This window comes from Mobula birostris, chromosome 1, assembly GCF_030028105.1.
Source record: "Mobula birostris isolate sMobBir1 chromosome 1, sMobBir1.hap1, whole genome shotgun sequence".
NCBI lineage: Eukaryota > Metazoa > Chordata > Chondrichthyes > Myliobatiformes > Myliobatidae > Mobula > Mobula birostris.
This window is the reverse complement of record NC_092370.1, coordinates 105,874,798-105,896,755: the sequence shown is the minus strand read 5'-3', so window position 1 is coordinate 105,896,755 and position 21,958 is coordinate 105,874,798. Positions and strand designations below refer to the sequence as shown.

Sequence of the window (21,958 nt, the reverse complement as noted above, 5' to 3'; positions counted from 1 at the left end):
GTATTGTTACAAAGTTATTGCAAGAGTGTGAAAGGAAAATGAGCTTCCAAAACTTGGCTGTTGTTATGGTAAATGTGGAAGTTTGGTTCATTCCATTAGTGTGATGAATTGGAGTAATTCCCATCAAATAGTTCATGCAACTTTCTACTCATCGACTTAAATTTTCAGCATAATTATTTTATAGTATCAGCAGTCTGAGGTTGGTTCTGATGTCTTTTCTATATTATTTCAATTTTATTTGTAATAAATATTCTTCTGTCTTTGAACTATTCACATGTTCTAATGCTCTAACTAATCAGCTCAACTGATGCTGGAAGTTTAATGATGAATACAGAAAACATTAATGCTAAAAGTCTGCAAAAACAAACTAGAATATGACCTTCATTAATCAGTGTTTAAAATAGAGTTTCTTATTACAGCGGTTGCTTTCAGCACATTACGGTAACTGATAGATTTCAGTTGTTTTCTGTTTTATTGATTACTTTTGCTCCTCAGCTGTAGAGCTGTGATCTGTTGAGTTGGAGTCTTCCTTTCTCCAACTAATGCGAAGTTTTGCATTGTTGGCTCAATATTGCGGGTAATGTATGATCTGAGTTGGTCCTTTTTAAGTGATTATTACTGGCTGGGGTTGACCATGGGTGTTGTGTCCCAGCTGTCTACATGACACACAAGCCAGAGAAGTACGATATGGAGTGCAAGCTGTTGCTGATGTAGTGGGCTCCCCCTCTCCATGCAGCTGATAAATCTGAAGGAATGACAGAGACCAGTATAGTTTGGCACCAGCAGCGTTCCGGGAGTTGCCAGTCAGTGTTGAACGCAACGTAGGACTGCCTTAGGATCTCCAGCTCTGGATCTTTCCTTGGAGTTTACTCTTGAAGTCTTTCGCGTGAATGGGTACAGCCACAAGGCAGTTGAGACCAGAGTTTTCCTTCTCCTAAATAAGCTGCCGACCACTGCTGACGAGCCCCATCTGCCCAAAGTGTCTGGTTTTAAGATGGCAGTAACCAGCCCTTGCCCCTTTTCCTGTCAGTAATAGCTAAGCCACATATGAAAGCCAGGAGATGGACTTGGTTGTCAGAAGCTATTTGATACACACACCATTGGGAGCATTTAATAGGTAGTGGGAGATTATCCCTACTACTACTCCCAGCTATAATAACCATAACGGAATCAATGATTATCAGCTGCTTAATACTTCCATTTATATAATTACTATTTTGAGACCTCCAAAAGTACTATTGCTTTAGAATTAATTATTATTAGGCAAGCATTCTTAAAACATTAGTCATCATTGTGAATTTTCAAGCAACTTTCTGTTCCTATGTAATTTTGTGATAAATAAACATTCTCCTGGGATGCATACACATCATTCATTTGTGCTGCTTCTGTTTTTGGTTCAGGATCTGACGTTTGCCAGCAACCACATGGAGGGTCCAGTTCCTTTGAGTTCAGTGACTTGGTGCCTCTTGACCTCTCCCAGAATTCTAGGCACAAGATCCCAGCATCTGTTTCTTCTCTTCAATGCCATGACGAAGAACGAACAATGAAACCTCATTCTAAAACAATAACCGTGGCTGCTTCATCATCAGGTTGGTATTACTAGAAAGTGAGTTGTTAGGGAGGGGAATAGGAGGGTTGGTTGCACTTTTGTGTTTGATGACTTGGGTGCATTCCCAGCATAAGAGCGCTGATGTAACCAGCACTAAAAGGATTTTAATAATAACTAAATTTGGACAAATAGAGAAGCACTATTCAGGCACAAATTTCCTCCCTCTGTGTGTGCTTTCACAACAGTGATTCACCCAATGTGAAGACACTGCCTCTACAAGAATTTGGAAATAACTTGAAAAATGTGTAGCTTGGGTGGTTGATGGTTAGGTTGAGTTGTTCTCCAATCTTGGCAATTGTACGGTGACAAAACATTTGCAAGTGGATTGCCAAGATCAGAGAACAATTCAACCTAACCAAGTACTTGGAAAATATGGGATCACCACTCAGCAAGGGGACATGGGACTCAGGCTGCACCCTACCTGAGTACTGAGTGCAAGCCATTGCCAGGCACTGACTCCAAGTGCTGATAGACCGGTTGGATTCTCTTTGATTGCCTTCTGTTGGATGTGATGGAAACTGCAAATACTGCCTCAGCTTATCTGCATAGCAAACCTCAGCTTGGTGAGCATGATAACAAGCTCGTAGTGATCACTGCCAGTCGAGAGATCATGAGATCGAAGAGGCGGCTCAATAAATGGAGCAGCAAGTCTCCAGTAAGAGCCCCTGCTCAACACAACTGGGCATAGTGCAACTCTGAGACCCTCACCTCAGTACTGAATGGCGCAGCACTGAGACCTGCAACACCAGCTCTCTTGGACACCCTCTCCTTACATAACCTTGCTGCAGGAATGCCAGCAGAGGGCCAGTTTTGCACCACGTTCCTCATGCACCCTGAGCCTTTCCAAGTATGGATAAATCTATCTCTTTAATTTTTTTCCGACTATTGAAGCCAGACTAGCTAGCCTGTAATTACCTTGTTTTTTCCTGCTGCTGTTCTTGAATAAGGGCACCAGATTTTATGCCTTCCAGAAGTCATTTGACAGCTCACCACAGAAGATTTAACTCTCCATAAAGACTCCAGTAATCTCCTCCCGTGCCCTCCATGGCTACTTGGCCTTGGGGTTTAGCTACCTGAACAAGTAACAAATAGTGAGTAAGCATATTGGCCAAATCAGATTTACTCATCAGATCCAGCATCTGTATCTCATGGGCCACTACTTTCCACCCTCCAGCTTCTGCCCCTACCTTCACCCTCCTCGCCCATCACCTCCCTCCTCCTGCCCTTTTCTCCTTTTCCTTGTCTGTTTCTACCAATCTCACCCAGCCACCATCCCCCAACTCCACTCGTCACTCTCTCCTACTTGGCTCCACCTGCCTATTATCCCTCACTCTGGTGAGGTCCACCTACCACTAACCAGCCCTTGCCTCATTCCTCTTTCTTTCATACTGGCAGTCCTTTCTGTATACTGTCAGTGCTGATGCAGGGTGTCAACCTGCAACATAAGCATTCCTTTCCCTCCATCTACGTTGCCTGATCTGCCGAGTTCCTTTATGGGTTTATCTTTTGTTTTGGATTCAGTATTTGCCGTCTCTTGTATCACCAATGGGTACTTTGTGTTGTGTCAGCTGCTGTCCACAAATCAGAACCCTGTACTGAACAAAGTCATTACTTGTGAGTATTGACCACTGAAATATATAGAGGGCATCTGTTTATAGCATAGATTTTTTTTATTACATTTGTATTTAGTTAATGATTTCCTGAAGAGTGAAATTGAAAATAGAGATTTGTTAACTCTTTACAGAGTTTGCATAGATGTGAAATGGACTCTTGATGTATCATAACAATTGAAAACCTAAAGTACTAGAGAAGTTTCCAGACAGCATCCGTAGGAAGAAGCACAGTCGACGTTTCAGGCCGAGACCCTTTGTTAGGACTAACTGAAAGAAGAGATAGTAAGAGATTTGAAAGTGGGAGGGGGAGATCTGAAATGATAGGAGAAGACAGGAGGGGGAGGGATGGAGCTAAGAGCTGGAAAGTTGGTTGGCAAAAGGGATACAAGGCTGGAGAAGGGAGAGGATCATGGGATGGGAGGCCTAGGGAGAAGGAAAGGGGGAGGGGAGTGCCAGAGGAAGATGGAGAACAGGCAGGGAGTAATTGTAAACAACAGGAATTCTGCAGATGCTGGAAATTCAAGCAACACACATCAAAGTTGCTGGTAAATGCAGCAGGCCAGGCAGCAATTCTAGGAAGAGGTACAGTCGACGTTTCAGGCCGAGACCCTTCGTCAGGAGTAATTGTGAGAGAGACAAAGAGAAAAAAAGAAAAAAATAAAAATAAATAAATTAGGGATGGGGTAAGAACGGGAGGAGGGGCATTAAAGGAAGTTAGAGAAGTCAATGTTCATGCCATCAAGGTGGAAGCTACCCAGGCAGAATATAAGGTGTTGTTCCTCCATTAAACCACACTCAGGTTGGAGGAACAACACCTTATATTCCGTCTGGATAGCATCCAACCTGATGGCATGAACATTGACTTCTGTAGCTTCCTTTAATGCCCCTCCTCCCATTCTTACCCCATCCCTTATTTATTTATTTATTTATTTATTTCCTTTTTTTTCTCTCTGTTCCTCTCACAATTACTCCTTGCCTGCTCCCCATCTTCTTCTGGCTCTCCACTCTCCCTTTCTTTCTCCTTAGGCCTCCTGTCCCATGATCCTCTCCCTTCTCCAGCCTTGTATCCCTTTTGCCAATCAACTTTACAGCTCTCAGCTCCATCCACAAACTAAAAGGATACAAATATGAGTGCAGAAATTAAAGCCATGGTTCAGGATTGATGGTTTTGTATGCCAGCAGCTTCCCACCCAGCTAGAAATCTAAAATAAAAATACAAAATACTGGAAACACTGAACAAGTCAGGTAGCATCTGTGCAAACAGAAACAGTTAATATTTCAATCCAACACCCTCTGTCAGAAACAAAAAAACTGATAAAAACACAAATGCTGGAACTGCTTAGCTGTTGAGGCGGAAGTAAAACAGTTAACCTTTCAGACTAATAAGCTTGCATTAACAGTGAAGGAGAGTAATTGCCCTAATTTAGTACAGAAAATTAACAGAGTTGATAGCTGGATAGAGAAAATAAACTCAAAACTATACATTAATCTAGTAAGTTTAGGGAGAAGTTTGTATCTTGATGATAGAAAACTCTATAAGAGAGGTTGATCACTAATAAAGCCAGGATGCATTAACTCCATGAAGAAAAACAGAATGGTGTAAGAAAAGATGCACAGTTGAAAACAAATGAACTTAGAGGCTTCCTTCATTTGAATTCTCATTGTGGTTTTTAATATTTATTTTCTTACATTTTAATATGGTTCTCACTTTCTTTCTGCCCTTGACCCAGTAACTAATGCCAAACAAATGGAGGATCCATTAGCTCCCAAAGAAGTGGTCATAGAACTTGACTGCAACAAGTTCAAGTGCATGTTTCCCAGGTGCTTCAAGACTTTCCGTAAGGCCAAATTGCTAGATTACCACATAAAGTATTACCACACCGCAGAGAAAGGATTTGATCCTGACATCGGATACCCAGAGAGCAGGATGCAGACTCGTGCTACCTCTGTGGGCACACTAACATCAACAGTGGACAGCCTAGGCCTGAAGAGAGGACGGCCATTGCAGACGGTAACTTGTAAGTATGGATGGTTTGTTTGGATCTGTAGTGATGATCATGGCAGGAATCAACATAAAGAATAAATGTATAGATTTTTTTCAAACAATTTAGGGAAATGTTGCACCAGCTTCTCTTATGTTCATGTTATTGCTTGACCATTGCTTCCATTAAGAAGCATATACCCATGCAACATTGTCTGGTGCTGCAAAGTACTGAATCTGTCAATTTTCAAGGGTATATGAATACACAAGTAAATTTTAAAAAAAATACTATGGCAGATCCATTCACTCCCAAAGGAATTGTCATAGAACTTGACTCCAATATGTTCAGCTATACGTTTCCCGCAAAGAAAAAAAATAATAGAAATGCTCAGAAGGTTAGTCAGAATCTGTGGGGGAGAGCAAGTTAACTGTAGAAGTTAAAGCCTTTTAACATAATTGGTAAAAGACAGCAGTAAAACAAGTTTTAAGATGCAGAAATAGAAACAAAAAGTGCTGAAGGAAGCAGGTTATGCGGCATCTGTGGGAGAGAATTAGAGTTAATTGTCCAGGTTAATGAACCTTCATCACAATTGGAAAATGGAGAAAAGATACGTGTTTTAAATTGCAGAGAGAAAGAGATGGAGAGAATAAAGGGCTGTCTATGATAAAGTGCATACAGGTGCTGTGGCCAGGTGATCAAATTGCTGCTGGAACACACTGAGAGAGGAAGATGAATATCGGTGAATCATAGCTAATCTGTCTGGCGGAGTGTAAATAGAGGAATATGAATGAGGACTGTAGAGAGAATAAGAACAAATGCTGGAGCTATAAGATGCAGAACTCATTAGTTTTTGGGAATCTAAAGTAATAAAGAATGCTGAAAATATTCAGCATGTTAATTGTTCAGTGGTTCCACCCTCTGTCTCGATGTTCCAATCTCCCATGATGCTTCAGTTGGCGACACTGACGAGGAATGGAGTCATCCATGAGGGCTACCGAAGGCGCATGTCTTCCAGGCCGCTCCTGGAGATCAAAAAATGGCTGGTCGGTAAGCTTGGGGAGTGGGAGCTCACCGTGAAGAACCACAGTTTGAGTACAGCTGTAGATTGTGGGCTCCAACAGGACCCCAACCACCTTGAAAAGGAAAGAAGAGACATTAATAAGAGGAACTTAAGCTGTTTCGTAGATGAGCTCGGAAGAAGTCGCTCTCTGGCGCCATCTTAGCTCCTTCTCCTAATGATATACATTGTATCTATGGAGAAAGTAAAACTGAATTAATGTATCATACTGGTCAATTATGACAGAGGAAACAAAAAACATGCTTCAGTCTGCAGCCTGAATGTAACAGACACACTTACCCCTGACCTGGAGCAGAGGACTGAGCATGCAGATTGTCTAAACCTAAAGACATCATATGAGTGAATGGTGAAAATGTACATTTGTGGTCACAGCTCTGTTGTACGTTGAAAGTGAAAATATACTTCTGAGGTCACAGCTCTGCAATACATTGATCGTCTGCAACAGGAAGGGAAGCTATTGCTAAAACATTACTCCTGTAAAAATCGCAAGGCTCCGCAAACATTTTCAAATTTTCTCTGATATTGTGGTATTTAAAAACAATTGATGTGTAAATAATTTAAAATTTTGAATTATTTAAGGTAAAAAATAATTACCTTATAATTTAAAACACAATTAAGATCATTAATGTAAGTAAAATAAAAAAGGAACTTATGTTTTCTAGTCTAAGCTAGATGACCAAAAATACTGAATCAGTGTTAGAATCAGAATCAAGTTTATTATCACAGGCATGTGTCGTGAAATTTGTTAACTTAGCAGCAGCAGTTCAATGCTTTACCATTTCTTTGCAAAATTTCCTTTCTTTATGAGAACTTGTAGCCGCGTTGAGAGAAATGTTTGCCGTCCTCTATTTAATATCAGATCAATTGTCCAATAACAAAGGGTTATTGGTGGAAATTGAGACAGGTTGCTGTCATGGATCTTAATGTCATCAGAGTACATATGGAGTAGATGATGCACTTATTAGAGCATCAGATTAAGGAATGTTATAGATGTGGGTAAGCAGAGTAAAAATAATATATAAATCTATCTAGTTGTCTTGTGAGCAACAAGAAGACGATGGATGCTATGGTTTGCAATGCTCTCAATTGCTGGGATTGTCCATGATTTCTGGTCTATGGTATATTAATTGATAGCGATCAATCAGTATTACTAGACATCATCCTCATCATCAGCATTAACTTCCTCATCGTCATTGTGATAGGGACTATGATTTATCATTGCTTCAGTAATTCCTACATTCTTAATCCCATACTGAAGCTCATTTAATTTGTTCCTGATTTGTGAGTGCAGATAAAGAAGGCCTGATTCATCCCTTGAAATAGCACCAACTGTGCCCCATAATTGTATTCAACTGTTTCTTAACAGTATATTCTAAAACTAAAATAATGATTATTTGAATGTGATCATTTTGCTATATGACTTTTGAATCAATGGATGTTCATTGTCTTTGACTTTCAGTTTTGCATATTCAAGGATATTGGTGATGTCTGCTAAGTGTGGTAAATTCTCAAAACTAAGGTGTTACATGCCTTCATTGAAGCATCTTGATACAGTGCTAAAAAGTGCAGGTAGAAAACTATTAATATGTTTGATTCAGTTCAGGTCAAGTGGTTGCAAATTCCTAACCGTGGAGTATTTAGTGGAGAAATACCTTATGTATTGCTGCCTTACATTGTTGTCTTTTTTATCCTCAGCAGCTTTTTTTTCAGTAAACGTAAAAGTATCCTGACTAAAAATAAGCTCCATTAGCTCCTTCTCTTTTAGTTTGTACGTTGTAGTGGGCCATATTAGCCATAACACTGTAGTGGATCTAACATGAGATTACTAATAGAGCAGACAGTTTAGCCAATGCTAAATCTTGTTCCTTATCACCAAAGTTTGCTCCAGTCATCTGCAGCTCCAGCCACTACAAGCAATATTGTAGTTTCTTTAGAATTCAGTAAATGATAGTGCTTATTTATACTGAGGCAATGGAAAAAGAAATTGTTCAACAATAGCAAGACAAGCTTTTCACTGTATCTTGGTACATGTGATGATTATAAACCAAACCAATCCATTCTATCACATGAAATGAGTTTATAGTGGATCATTTTGCTCCATACCCAATTTTCTTTGCAATGATTAATTATAAGCTTATTTTACATCATCAGCATTGAGCAGTTTCACCTCTTGTATGTACTTAGGTTTCAGTTATGCCCTGCTGCACGTGATACTTTTACCTCCTCACTCTTTCTCTTCCCCCGTCACCACTCCCCTCCTACTACCACCCAACCTCATTGCCCAGAGAACCAATATATTTTCCGTTGTTATTAGGAAAAATAAATTGTTTTCTTGCTCCTATTCTGTTTCCATTTGTTAATCTTCAAGGCTAAACGCCATCTGTGGATGAATGGATCAGTGTCCCAGACTTGTAATGCTGAACAGTAGTACTTAAGTAAAAATTTCTTAATGACTTTTCCTATATTCCTAGGGAGGATGTGTGTGTCTTTTGGCATAAGTAGAATTGTAAGTCATTATGTTCCACTTTAACATATGTTCAAATGGGTGACATTTTAATCTATTGCGTTTAGCAGTAAAGAGACATCACTTTGGATTTTACAGCTGTGCATTTTTCTAATCCCTTAGCACCACCATCCCATCTCCCTGCTTTGCAACCAGAGAAGTCTGACGATAAGAGCCTCAAATCTTCCGAAGTCTGCAAGAAAAAGCGATCATCTGCATCATTCGGTACAGACGAAGCAGACGCTCATCCTACGCTCTCTGTGAAGGAGAAGAACACAGAGACCATGCCTGAGAAGATGGATCGGAGATGTGTTGACAGAGACAGAAATGCAGAAGTTGGTAAAAACCATTTCTGTTATTCCATAAAAGCAGGAACAGACTTACAGTGATTAAACTTGCTTAAAATTGATAAATTTTCTCTTCTAATTCCAAATTAATTACTAACTAGAATTTTCACCATTCATCATAAACCTATACCTGGAAATTTCTTCTGGGTAACATTTACTCCTGGCACACAAAGTTGCCAACAATACGTTTATTTTTATTTAGATTTACAGCATAGGTAACAGGCCCTTCTGGCCCAACAAGCCCATGTCACCTAATTACCCTACCAACCTATATGCTCTTGGGCCGTGGGAGGAAACTGGAGCACCCAAAGGAAACCCAAGCGGTCACGATGAGACGTACAATCTCCTCACACATAGCGGCTAAATTGAACCCGGATTGCTGGCGCTGAAATAGCGTCGCACTGACCTCTACACCACCCTGTATTTATTTCTTGCTGCATTTATTTATTGTTTTTGAAGCACAAATAAGATGACTAAAATTGCCCCTGATCTGCAGTTAAAATTGCCTACAGTAGTGTAGGTGGCAAAGCAAAGAGGTCCTAATCTTGCTGGTGTAAGTTCCCAGTACCACCGTTGTCTTGGTACCTACCGGTATGCACCATTGCGCTCAGGTGCTACAAGAAATTAAACAGAGTGATTAAGTTACTTGAGTATTCAGCAACATTGTGATTGGCCCACATTGTCTGACCAGGAATCTGATATGTTAAGCATCTGTGATGGAACAATGAGCAAGCATCAGATTAAAAGACAGACGATTTTGGAAATATTAACTCCTGCTCAGTAAATTCATTATAAGAGATTGACTGAGCTGACATTAGTTGAGGGCGCTTGCATGTTCAAAATATTAATTCTGAGATAGTTAATATTTTTCTTTTCTGTTTTGCAGACAGGTGAAAAAGTGAATGAGCTTTTCTTTCATCTGTGGAGTACATGAAACATATACTTCCATACTTTAAGTTTAGAGATGCATTCAGAATTTTGGATCTTTAGGTTTAATGTCATTGTTTTTGTTTTAAGTTTGCTTACTTTAATTTTCTCCCTCATCTGCCAAAGTTTTATCCTAGGAGGGCAATGGCACTCTGGTAATTTACTTAAGTGGCCATTCATCTTGTGTGAGCTGTGGTAGTGAGTGCCGGCAGGCTTGGTGAATGTGATGCTGAGCAAGGGAGCTGAGGCCAATTCTGTCCTTTTCTTAAACGAACACAAGCATTTCTAGCAGACATGCTGGAGAGCAATCATAGCTAAAGTTCTTTAACATTTCTCCTCATTGTATGAGGGCTAATACAGTTCGATTGCTGCAGTAAACAGTAAATAATTAAGTGTTTGAGTAATACTTAATGTCATTTTTCTTGCTCAGTGTTAGATGAGAAAGTGATGTTGCAATTTAATATTTTATAAGATTGTGGTAGACTAAGGGAATATTTCAGAATGCTATAAAATGATTTTCATTCTAATAGTAACTTTTTGTAAATGTTTAAATAGTTCAAAGTAAGTTTCTTATCAACTCACATATATGCCTACATAAAAACCTGAGATTTGTTTTCTTGTGGGCATACTTAATAAATCCAGGAACCATAATAGAATCAATGAAAGACTGCACCCAGCGGAGCAGACGATCAATCAGTGTGCAGAAGGCAACAAACTGCACAAATACAAAAGAGAACAAATAAATAAGCAATATATCTCAACAACATGAGATGCAGAGTCCTTGAAAGTGAGTCCATATGTTGTGGGAACATTTCAGTGATGGGGCGAGTGAAGTTATTCCCACTGGTTCAAGAGCCTGATGGTTGAGGGGTAGTAACTGTTCCTGAACCTGTTAGTGTGAGTCCTGAGGCTCCTGTCCCTTCTTCCTGATGGCAGCAGTGAGAAGAGAGCATGGCCTGGGTGGTGGGGATCCCTGATAATGGATGCTGCTTTCCTGTGACTGCGCTCTGTGCAGATGTGTTCAATGGACAGGAAGACTTCACCCATGATGTCTGGGCATATCCACTACTTTTTGTAGGATTTTTGTAACTTTTTACTTTTTACTTCTTGTAACGTCTGAAGGAAGAATGTTAAACTTCCAACAGGAATAAAAACTGAAAAGAAGATGAAGAATGAAGAGAAGAGCTTATTGCCTGGTAATGTTATATGCTAAAGTCTTTTCAAGACTGTATTGTCATCTATGTATTGTTTCTGTATGTGCTATCCAACAAGAGGTGAGACTTATAATGATTTATGAAGACCAGAAGCTTTATTCTTGGTTAATTCAATTTTCCAAAGAGGACTATGGAGCAGAGTCTTTTTTTGTGCTGGTTCTCTGGTTTAGTTTTTTTATTAAGCCATGCTTAATTTGCCTTGAAACTTTTACAAATTCGTACAAGATATAATCCTTGAAAACTGGGATAACATAAGAAAATAGCAGAAGTTTCAGATCAGATTCATCAAGAGCTGAGAAGAGGGAAAAAGGGGTATTTCAATCTCCATGAAGTTTTGTCACCTGAGTTAGGTATGTGCCTAAAACAACAACGTTTCACAGGGACCTCCTGGATCTTACATTTTTGTTTCCAGTTGGGTACTCACAATCACCTGCCCCTTTTGCGTGCTTAATGTTAATTTGGCTTACTTTAACTCCTTGTGAACCTAAAGGTCTGTGGAGATTTTGGTGATGTTGGAAATATTTGCACGCAAGTTCCATTTGCCTTATATGCACCTCCATATTGTAGAAAGTTTCACTGAAGCGTATGAGAGGATGGGCCTTATACTCAACAAATCAAATGACCTCCACCTCCTGCCCCTGCTGCACCAGACTACCCTCCAATAATAAAGCTTCCTGGTAAGATGTTGGAAATTCCATAGCTCAAGAGCCAGCTCTTGATGTAAGTAGAAATGATGATGAAATAAACCAAAATGTAATAGGAATTATACTTGTATTCCTGTACATTACAGATAAATGTACAGGAACATAAACAGTGAAAAGATACCACTAACACTTTGTATCCAAAATCCTCCAAATTCACTGGAATAACCAGGAAACTAATTTTAGTACCCCTCTCAGGCCAACACCAATAGTTATACTCAGTCAGCTAAACAGGACAGGCTTCATCATTCCCAAGACCAGACTCCTGGAAAGGATGGTCTGTTCTAAGTTTTCCCATGGGAAGAGATTGCCGGGCAACAAAAGATTTAAGGATATGCTTGAGAAAATGTAATATCCCCACTGACTCCTAGGAATTTCTGCCCATGACTATTGGAAGTGAAAAATGAACTTTTAGATGGTCACTGAGAACCTCAAAGCTGTACATTGTGAGCACACAGGGGCCCTCTGTAAAGGGGAAAAGAATTTTACCATTTTACAAACTATCCACCTGCCAACCCATTCATCCACCTGCTGTTTCATTGGTGAAAGAGTGTCCAATCCTATAATGATTCCAGCTATCATCTCAGAACACAGAGTGAAAGTGACTCCTCTTTGATTGAAAGGGACTGCTTTAGAAAAAGAATCTTAAAGTTGAAATATAATTTACAGGCCTTTCATTTCAGGCAAGCTTGCTGCATCCAATAATGAATCTAAGAGGAAAATGTCATCAAAATATCATAATTCAAAACATTCCCAATACAAAATGAGATTTTAAAAAAAGAAATTATGTTCAGACATTGATCTGGGTCTTGAATTTTGCAAGCAGTTCAATTTTCTTCCTGACTGACCTTTACAAGTAACTATAATCACCTGTACGAGACTTTTCTACAATTTTGAAAGACAAGTGGCCTTATGGAAGGGTTGCAAGCAGACAAAAATTACCTGTGAGTATTGTATGTAGAAATTTTGTGCTGTTTACTTTTCTCACGTGATGAGGTAAGGTAGGGAGAAAAGGAAGGGGGGATGTAGAACAGAATAATGCGTTGAATAATTGAATAATGCGTGAAAGCAGAAAACAAAAATGTATTTTCATATTCCAAAAGGTAAAAAAGAAAGTAAAGAGTATAAAGACAAGGAGCATGATGAACTAAAACAGAAGAAAAAGAAAAAGAAGAAAAAGAAATTCAAGTATGGTAGGCGAACTGGTCATATTTAACAAATGCTGTTTAAACAACTTAATTGTCTAGTGCCTTTAATAAAGTAAAGTGCTCCAAAGCAGTATTGTCAAATATAAAACTGATAATAAGCAAAAAGAAATCTCAGGGCAAAAATTAAAAGCTTTGTAAAAAACAGGCTTTAAGTATGATCAAAGGTGGAAAGGTAAAAATGAAGTAGTAGAGAAAGAGAGATAGTTGGGAACACCAATATAGTTGCTAGGAATCTATGCCTTTGGAAATTTACTGTCTCCAGTATGAAATATAAAGTTGTCTCAGAGTAAAGCTGGAAAGTTAGGAAGAGTGATAGCAGATGGAATTTAATTCACATATTCTTGAGGTAATGCACATTGGGAAATCAAATTTTGATAAGACATGCAGAGTAAATGGCAGAGATCAGAGGTGTGATGATGCACATAGAAGTCCACAGCTCTCTGAAAGTGGCAACACAGGTTGTCAACTTAACGAAGAAGTGATTTGGTATGCTTGCCATCAGAGGCCAAGGTATTGTGTATAAGAGCTGGGTTGTCATGTTGCTGCAGTAATTTACATTGGTTAGACTGCACTTGGAATATTTGTACAGTTTTAGTCATCGCACTAGAGGAAGTATGTGATAGCAACAGAGTGAGCGCAGAAGTGATTCACGAAGATGTTGCTTGGAATAGGAGATTGTAGTTAGAAGAAGAGATTAATTTGTACAGGCACATAGGAGGCTGAGGTGTGATTTTACAGAGCTTTATAAAATTATGAGGTCCATTTCCCACAGCAGGGGAATCTGTAACTGAGGGGTACAGGTTTAAGATGAGAGGAGAAAAAAATTAAAGGAGATGTGAAAGGTGTGTTTTTTTTAAACCACACAGAGGCTGGGGGTTACCTGGAACAAGTTGCAGCAGATGATGATTGTGGCAATATTTGAAACGTGCTTGGAAGTATACTTATGTGTGAGAGGTGTAGAGGAATAGGGGCCCAATGGAGTCAAATGGAATACAGTAAATGTAGATAGGCATCACAATCAGCATGAATGAGGTAAGCTGATCAGGCCCTTTTCTGTGCTGAGTAATTTTATAATATGATTCGAAGGCTCCAAGGACTGGTGGAAATTGCTAGAAAATTGTTCAGCATATTATCAAAGCTCTTGTGTTAAATTAGTCTTGCTGTGATAAACTCCATTCTCTCAGTGAGAGTCCAAGATTAAATGAGATGAATCAAAATCACGGCATGGAAATGTTCGAAGAGCAGGCAAAAAGCAGTGTTTTCTTCTGTTTCTTTATTTAAACAGGTATATTTAAAGACCTTTGTAAGCAAGGTTCTGAGTTTCAATGCAAGTTTTTACTTAGCCTGAGGGCAATCATGAAAGATGCTAGTACAGAAAGTTGTTGAGGAATGAAGAGCGTGCTTTCAGCCATCTCCACTAACTGCTTGATTTGATGGAAGCAAATCAACAGAGGAGAACCCTATTGCATGATTTTAATTGTGTGATAAATTTTATTATGCATCATGATGTGGTTCCTTTTATTAATGGGAGTAATGCGTCTCCCTAATGGATATTGTTTTAACTTTTAATCTTCTAACTGATATTAAAGTGACTGATAATTCCATATTTTGACCCTGAGTATCTCAGGAATTAGTCTCTTCATAACAAAAGGCTAAATGATCTATTCTTCTGTATTTCTGAGTCTTCACGACCTAACATTTTTCATTCAGATTGAAATTTTGCATGTGTCCCTGAGTGAACTACTTTCAGCATTATTTTTAACTTGCTGGTCTTGCTTTCCATTCAGAGTTGACAAACTGTGAAGGATTCAAATGTATTTCTGAGGAATCTTCGGAAAAATGTTGCTCTCCTGTAATGAAACCTGGAAGTTCTCTCACTTTGCGTAGTGGATCAGTGGTGAAACCAGCATATTTATCACCAAGATCTCACCCGTCCTCTGGATCATTGCTGGAGTTGAACATTGATCATGTATCTCGATCTGAATGTAAGTATTAAAGAACATGCGGACTGAGCAGATTTTTGGTTCAGCGAGAATATTCAACAATCCACGATGTGACTATTATCGTTGGAAAAGTTATAATTCTTATAGGTACCATTCTCCTTCTCCTCAAATAGTGGAAATAGTTTCCCTGTAATGGCTTGAAAATTTTTTTATTATTCTGTGTGAAATACCTTTACTTGAGGTTAAAAGATTATGGTAATCTTAATCTGAAGAGTTGGCCAAGAAGATTGATGATGGTAGGACAGTAGATGTTGTCATGGATATTTACAAGGCCTTTGACATGGGCACACAAGTAGGCTGATCCAGAAGGCTAGAATAAATGGAATCCAGGATGAACCTTGGTAGTGGAAGTCAGAAGGTGATAAGGAACATTGCTTTTCAGAACGTTGGCCTCTGACCAGTGGTGTGTTTCAGGGATTGCTACAGCACCCCCTGTTGTCATGTATACTAATAATCTGGTTGAGGATGTTGATGGCATGTTTAAGTTTGCAGAAGACACAAAAATTGTTGGTGTGGTGGACAGTGAAGAAGCTTGTTGGGTTACAATAGATCTAGGTTAACTGGGAAAGTGAGAAAAGGAATGGCAGAAGGAGTTTAGACAAGTCCAACGTGATGCATTTTGGGAAGTTAAACCAGAGCAGGATATACACAGTGAATGGCAGGGCACTGGAGAATTTTGTTGAACAGAGACACCTTGGGTGACAAGTACATAGTTCCCTGAAAGTAGTAATATAGGTAGACAGAGAGGCATTGAAGATATATTCACATATTCAATCTATGTATATAAGCTGCCTTATTTATTTATATCTATCATTTTTGTTGTTGTTATTGTGTTTTTTATCTTTTGTGGGTTTTTTGTGCTGCATCAGATCCAGAGTGACAATTGCATTGTTTTTCTTTGCACTTGCATGCAGGAAATTACATTAAGCAATCTTGAATTTATTGGCTGGGGCAGTACATATAAGCATTGAGAAACCATGTTACAGTTAGACCATAAGATTTGGGAGCAGAATTAGGGGGTGTAGAGTGGGGGAGAGTGGGATGTTTATATCCTTCAAAGCAGAGCTTTAGTTATCAGGAGTGTGTATTTTTGAAAGAGGTACTCAAACCTAAATGGCTTTGAAAAGTCTGGTCAGAGTAGGGTTTGAAGAAAATGATGTGAAGATGGATAGCAAGGGATTGATTTCTGTCAGGAAGTAACCTCAATAACATTTTAAAGTGGTTAAAGTATTTCTGCTGTCGCACTGCTCTTTAGCTGAATTTGAGCAACATATATAACATCTTAGGACCTATAAGGATGGGCAATATTTAAGTATTTTGATAGGATTTTTACTTTTCTAGCATCTCTTTTTAATGATGAGTTCTTTGATGATTCATCAACGGAAAGTGCACTAATGAGTGAAGATTATGACCAGGATCTGGACAACTCAAATCCAGAGGAGTCTCAAGAGGAGGATGATAGCAATGCAGTAGTCCGTTGTGTCTGTGAAATGGATAAAGAAAATGGGTTTATGATTCAGGTAGTCTAAACAATTTACAACTTAAAACCTATTTTAATTTGTTTTCATTTTTTGTTTGTTGTGTTAATTGTTTCTCTATGCACAATACAAAGAGTAAACTGTAAATACCCCTTGGAAAGTCTGCTTTCTAGTCAGATCTTAAAAACATGATTAGTGTTTGGGAGTTTTACGTGGAAGTTCAAGAGGAGCTGGTGAAACATGGCGACGTTCTGCGGACTATATAATATGGCCCAGCCCTCCCCACCATTGAGCACATCTACATGGAACCTTGTCACAAAAAAGCAGCATCCATTATCAGGGACTCCCGCCAGCCAGGTCATGCTGTCTTCTTGCTGCTGCCTTCAGGAAGAAGGTACAGGAGCCTTGGCACTCACGTTACCAGGTTCTGGAACAGTTATTACCCCTCAAGCATTAGGCTCTTAAACCAGAGGAGATAACTTCACTCAACTTCACTTGCCCCATCACTGCAATGTTGCCACAGCCTAAGAACTCAGTTTCAGGAACTCTTCGTCTTATGTTCTCAATATTTATTGTTTGTTTGTTTATTTTTTTCTTTCTTTTTGAATTTGCAGAGTTTGTTTTCTTTTGCACACTGGTTGTCCACCTTGGTGCAGAGCTTCGACGATTCTATAATGGCTATTGGATTTATTGAGTATGCCCACAAGAAAATGAATCTCATGATTGTATATGAACTTCGAAGTTGAGAGGGAAATAATTCGGGTGCAGATTCTGGACACACCAGAACTGCTAGAGAGGGCTATGATTTTAAAAATTTCTTCTATATCACGAAGTATGTCACAGCCAGTGAGAGTGTGTAAGGAAACCCTGAAACTGGTTTTTGAATGGCAATGTTCCAGAAACTACCAATGTGATGAATAATCTCATGTAATGTAATGGGCAGCCATTGTTCCCTCTGCGTCATTGCTTGTTTTATGTTCACTGAACAAGGAGGTCAGAGCCCACTTCAATGTGTCCCATAAACACTACACTTTTGAAGTGGTAACACTCCATTAAGTAGTTACTGAGGTGTCAACTTTGAGTATGTGCTTATGTTGTGGAGTGATCTCTTAGAGCAAAAGGTGCCTGGCTGGCCTTGAGAATTAAGAGATCCAGGAGAAAGGCACAGAACAAAGCCTGAACTGGTCACAGGAGTGATGCAAATAATGACTAGTTGACAGAAGAGTTAACTATTTAAATGTTCCATGTTTATAAAAGGGTAAATATACAAAGATAAGGTATTGCTCAGTTTTACTGCATTAATTTCCTTTGATATGTTTGCGTATGATATGCGCTGCTAGCACTATGTTGGGAAATTCAATAATTAGTGCATTAAAGAGTTTGCAAGGCGGTATTATCAGGTTGATTGTGGTCCGATGATGAGGGGTTTTTTCTGACAATGGGAACCTAAGGAGATTTGGCCTACACTCATTGGAGATCAGAGGGATGAAGGGGGTTCCTACTAAGAAAAACGCGTCCAAAAGGCTGTTTCCTGTAATTGAAGGAACTGCTGCTTGGGTGCTAGACCCCAGGTAAATGGATTGACTGTTTGGGCCTGAGCGAGGGAGAAATTTCTTCATATACTGTATAAAGTATTGAAAACCTTTGGAAATCTCTACCTCCGTCATTGAGTATATTTTGCTTTTGAGTTTAGTACATTTATTGGATCAAAGAAATCAGAGGCTATGAGAACAAGCAAGAAAGTGCATTGATTGCACTAAATAGTGAGGGATTACAAAGCCTGTGCTTGCTTCCAGTTCTTATATTCTGAGAATCCTAAAGCACAGAACAGTCTTTTCAGCTCCTCATGGCTCTTTATAAGACCTATCAAATTTGTTTCACTCCCCTGACCTTTGTCCATACCTGTGCATTTTTTTTAAACTTTTGCTCTGTATTTCCTTCTTTTGAGTATATGAAACAAACTTTCCAATTCCAGAGTAATGGGGAGAAAGAACATTAGCAAAATCTTGCACCTTAAACACTATCTAGCACTGATTTATTGGAACAATATCGTGTTTACATCATTAAGACAATTATATGATATAATTTATTTTTTCTTCTTTTATCCCCTTTTAATCATTGTTTCTGTTTCTTTTGATCACTTTGCTTTATCACTCTCACTGAAGTGTGAAAAGTGCCTTTGTTGGCAACATGGCATCTGTATGGGGTTACTGGAAGACAACATTCCAGACCAATATTTTTGCTACATCTGTCGGGATCCTCCAGGTAATATACTTGACATGGCCACCTTCTGATGCTATATTTAAGCTTTCAGTACAACTTAAATAACATAAGTGAAAACTTTAAAAAACTGCAGATGCTGGAACAGTGAAGTAAAACAGAAAATACCGGACACCCTCAACAGGTCAAACAATAAATGGTAAACACAATAGATAATGCAGATGCTGGAAATATTGAGAAACACACACAAGATGGTGGAGGAACTCAGTAAGCTAGGCAGCATCTATGGAGGTCAAACAGCATCCATGGAAGAAGAAACAGAATCAACATTTCTCTTCATTTGGAATCTTCCCATAAATGTTACCAGACCTGATGAGTCTTTCCTGCATTTTCTGTTTTTATTTTAAACAAAATAATATGATTCTATCTTGTGATTACATTTGGTATGGAAATACATCGAGTTAACATTTAAGCAACACACATCAAAGTTTCTGGTGAACGCAGCAGGCCAGGCAGCATCTCTAGGAAGAGGTACAGTCGACGTTTCAGGCTGAGACCCTTCGTCAGGACTAACTGAAAGAAGAGCTAGTAAGAGATTTGAAAGTGGGGGGGGGGAGATCCAAAATGATAAGAGAAGACAGGAGGGGGAGGGATGGAGCCAAGAGCTGGACAGGTGATTGGCAAAAGGGATATGAGAGGATCATGGGACAGGGGGCCCAGGGAGAAAGAAAAGGGGGAGGGGGGAACCCAGAGGATGGGCAAGGGGTATAGTGAGAGGGACAGAGGGAGTAAAAGGAGAGAGAGAGAGAGAGAAAGAATTGTGTATATAAATAAATAACGAATGGGGTACGAGGGGAAGGTGGGGCATTAGTGGAAGTTTGAGAAGTCAATGTTCATGCCATCAGGTTGGAGGCTACCCAGACGGAATATAAGGTGTTGTTCCTCCAACCTGAGTGTGGCTTCATCTTTACAGTAGAGGAGGCCGTGGATAGACGTATCAGAATGGGAATGGGACGTGGAATTAAAATGTGTGGCTACTGGGAGATCCTGCTTTCTCCGGTTAATATTTAAAACCTGTTTGACCACTTTTTACCTCGGTAAATGACATATTAGATATTTCTGTGGAAATGTACTAAATTCATAAAAGTAACTTGATTAGTTAAATTCAATGGGAGGAATGTTTTTTTTCTCTCTCAATGACTGAAAATCTATTGTAAATTATTTTAGTTATACTTGATATGATTCTGGAAGTCAAAATCCTTTGTGACTGAAATCAAATGAAGCTCTGGTTTAAAAAAAAGTAATCAGTACTATTTTCTTGACTGACAAAACTTTCACATGTTTCAATACTTTAAGCCTCTTTTTTGGACTCTACTTTCAGACGATTCTTTTTGACAAATGTGTTTTCAATGCGATATACCTTCTGAATTTGTTGTCAGGGTAAAGGTGTTCTTTGAATATGCTGATATGCTGACTTGCATTTATTCAAAGAGCTATGACAATAGGAATTTCCATTGAGAATCATAGATTTTTACAGAATAAAAATACAACCTTTATTCAATTGTATCCTTGCTGACCATCCTACCTGCATACACTAATCCCATGTGCTTGCATTAATTTCATATCCCTCTATGCTCTTCTTTTTCAAATATCTGTCCAAATGCCTCAAATCTCTCCTGAACAGTCAAGCCCTCCAATTCAAAAAAACATTCTTGTCATTCTGCACCCTCACTAGCTGAATCACATTCTAACTGAACTGCACACAATGGTTGAAGGATGAACCTACGCAATGGTTTGTGGAACTGTAACGCAGCATCCAAAGTCCTACACTTAATTCCTCGGCTTACATAACCTGCCATACACGTCCTTTACTTCCCTATCTGTGATTGATCCTGCTATATCTTTCAACAACCTTTTTATTGCCGTCAACTCCAACAAACTTTGTGTAAATTGCAAATGCACTAACTCATCCAAGTCATTTTTATATGTATGCAAACAAACAAACATTGCACGCACCAAATATAACATACCAGATTGGAGGAGGTACATAGTTTCAGGGGAAATTGTCAGAGGACAGGGGGAGATAAGAGAACCAGGGAGTGGCAGATGAAGCAGTTGAGGCCAGGGAATTAGAAGTTGTCATCAAAATAGTGAAGAGCATGTATATCCTGGATGTCTGTGGGAAAGGACTAGATAAATTTTGCTATGGTAATTACCCATATAAGCTGATCTATACTGAATCAATATTGCTAGTCACTCAATGATTATCACTTTGCTGGATGCAGATTAGCCACTATGTTTCCTTCATTACACAACCGATTACATTCAAGAAGTACTTGGGCATAGCAACCAGCTATAACCAATAAACTACTTAATTTACAAATAGTTCATTGGAAGTAACGCATCTTATGGAATTAAGAACTGTGCTACATGATTTTGATTCCTATAGGTCAGAGATGGAGTGCCAAATATTGTTATGACAAAGAATGGCTGAAAAATGGATATATGTATGGTCTGTCATTCTTGAAGGAGAATTATTCCCAGCAGAATGCTAAGAAAATAATATCAACGCACCAGCTCTTGGCTGATGTTTATAGTGTGACTGAAGTGCTCCATGGCCTTCAACTGAAGATTAATATTCTCCAGTAAGTATGTGTGACCGCGAGCAAAAGTTACACAGAACTCAAGTTATCTTAGTGTTAGTTTAAAGTAGTTTTCCTTTTAAAACTAGGTTATAGCTATAGTTTTATTAAATTTGGATGACTTCCAATTCAGTGCATTTCATTCTGTGCCCACAGAGTGTTCTCTACATTGGCAAAATACCACCTTTCAGACTGCAAAAGTGACCCTGAGCATCCACTCTCTTATCACTGTAACACCTCTCCCTTTCCAACCTCTCTCTGTTTGCTCTCCTCTTTCATTCCAGTGATCCCTGTGTAAGTTCAAAAAACGACACCTCATATTCTGTCAGGGCACATTACAGCCCCAGGACTCAGTATTAAATTTAACTATTTCAGATAACCACCCCTCTTTTGCTAGATATTTCAATTCTTTCTCTCTTTCTTATCTCTCCAG

General features: G+C 39.0%; 1 protein-coding gene across 3 annotated transcripts in view; it reads left to right on the top strand.

Moving 5' to 3' along the window:
• The window catches only part of phf20l1 (PHD finger protein 20 like 1), a 122,480-nt gene that overhangs the window by 88,051 nt on the left and 12,471 nt on the right, over positions 1–21,958 (top strand). For all 3 annotated transcript variants that reach the window (XM_072259743.1, XM_072259738.1, XM_072259748.1), the window contains exons 11-19: positions 1,401–1,589; positions 4,953–5,240; positions 8,909–9,124; positions 11,205–11,255; positions 13,078–13,167; positions 14,970–15,167; positions 16,527–16,705; positions 18,829–18,928; positions 21,333–21,528. In XM_072259743.1, the coding sequence (XP_072115844.1) occupies positions 1,401–1,589; positions 4,953–5,240; positions 8,909–9,124; positions 11,205–11,255; positions 13,078–13,167; positions 14,970–15,167; positions 16,527–16,705; positions 18,829–18,928; positions 21,333–21,528 (1,507 nt within the window). The remainder of the gene's footprint in view (positions 1–1,400; positions 1,590–4,952; positions 5,241–8,908; positions 9,125–11,204; positions 11,256–13,077; positions 13,168–14,969; positions 15,168–16,526; positions 16,706–18,828; positions 18,929–21,332; positions 21,529–21,958) is intronic.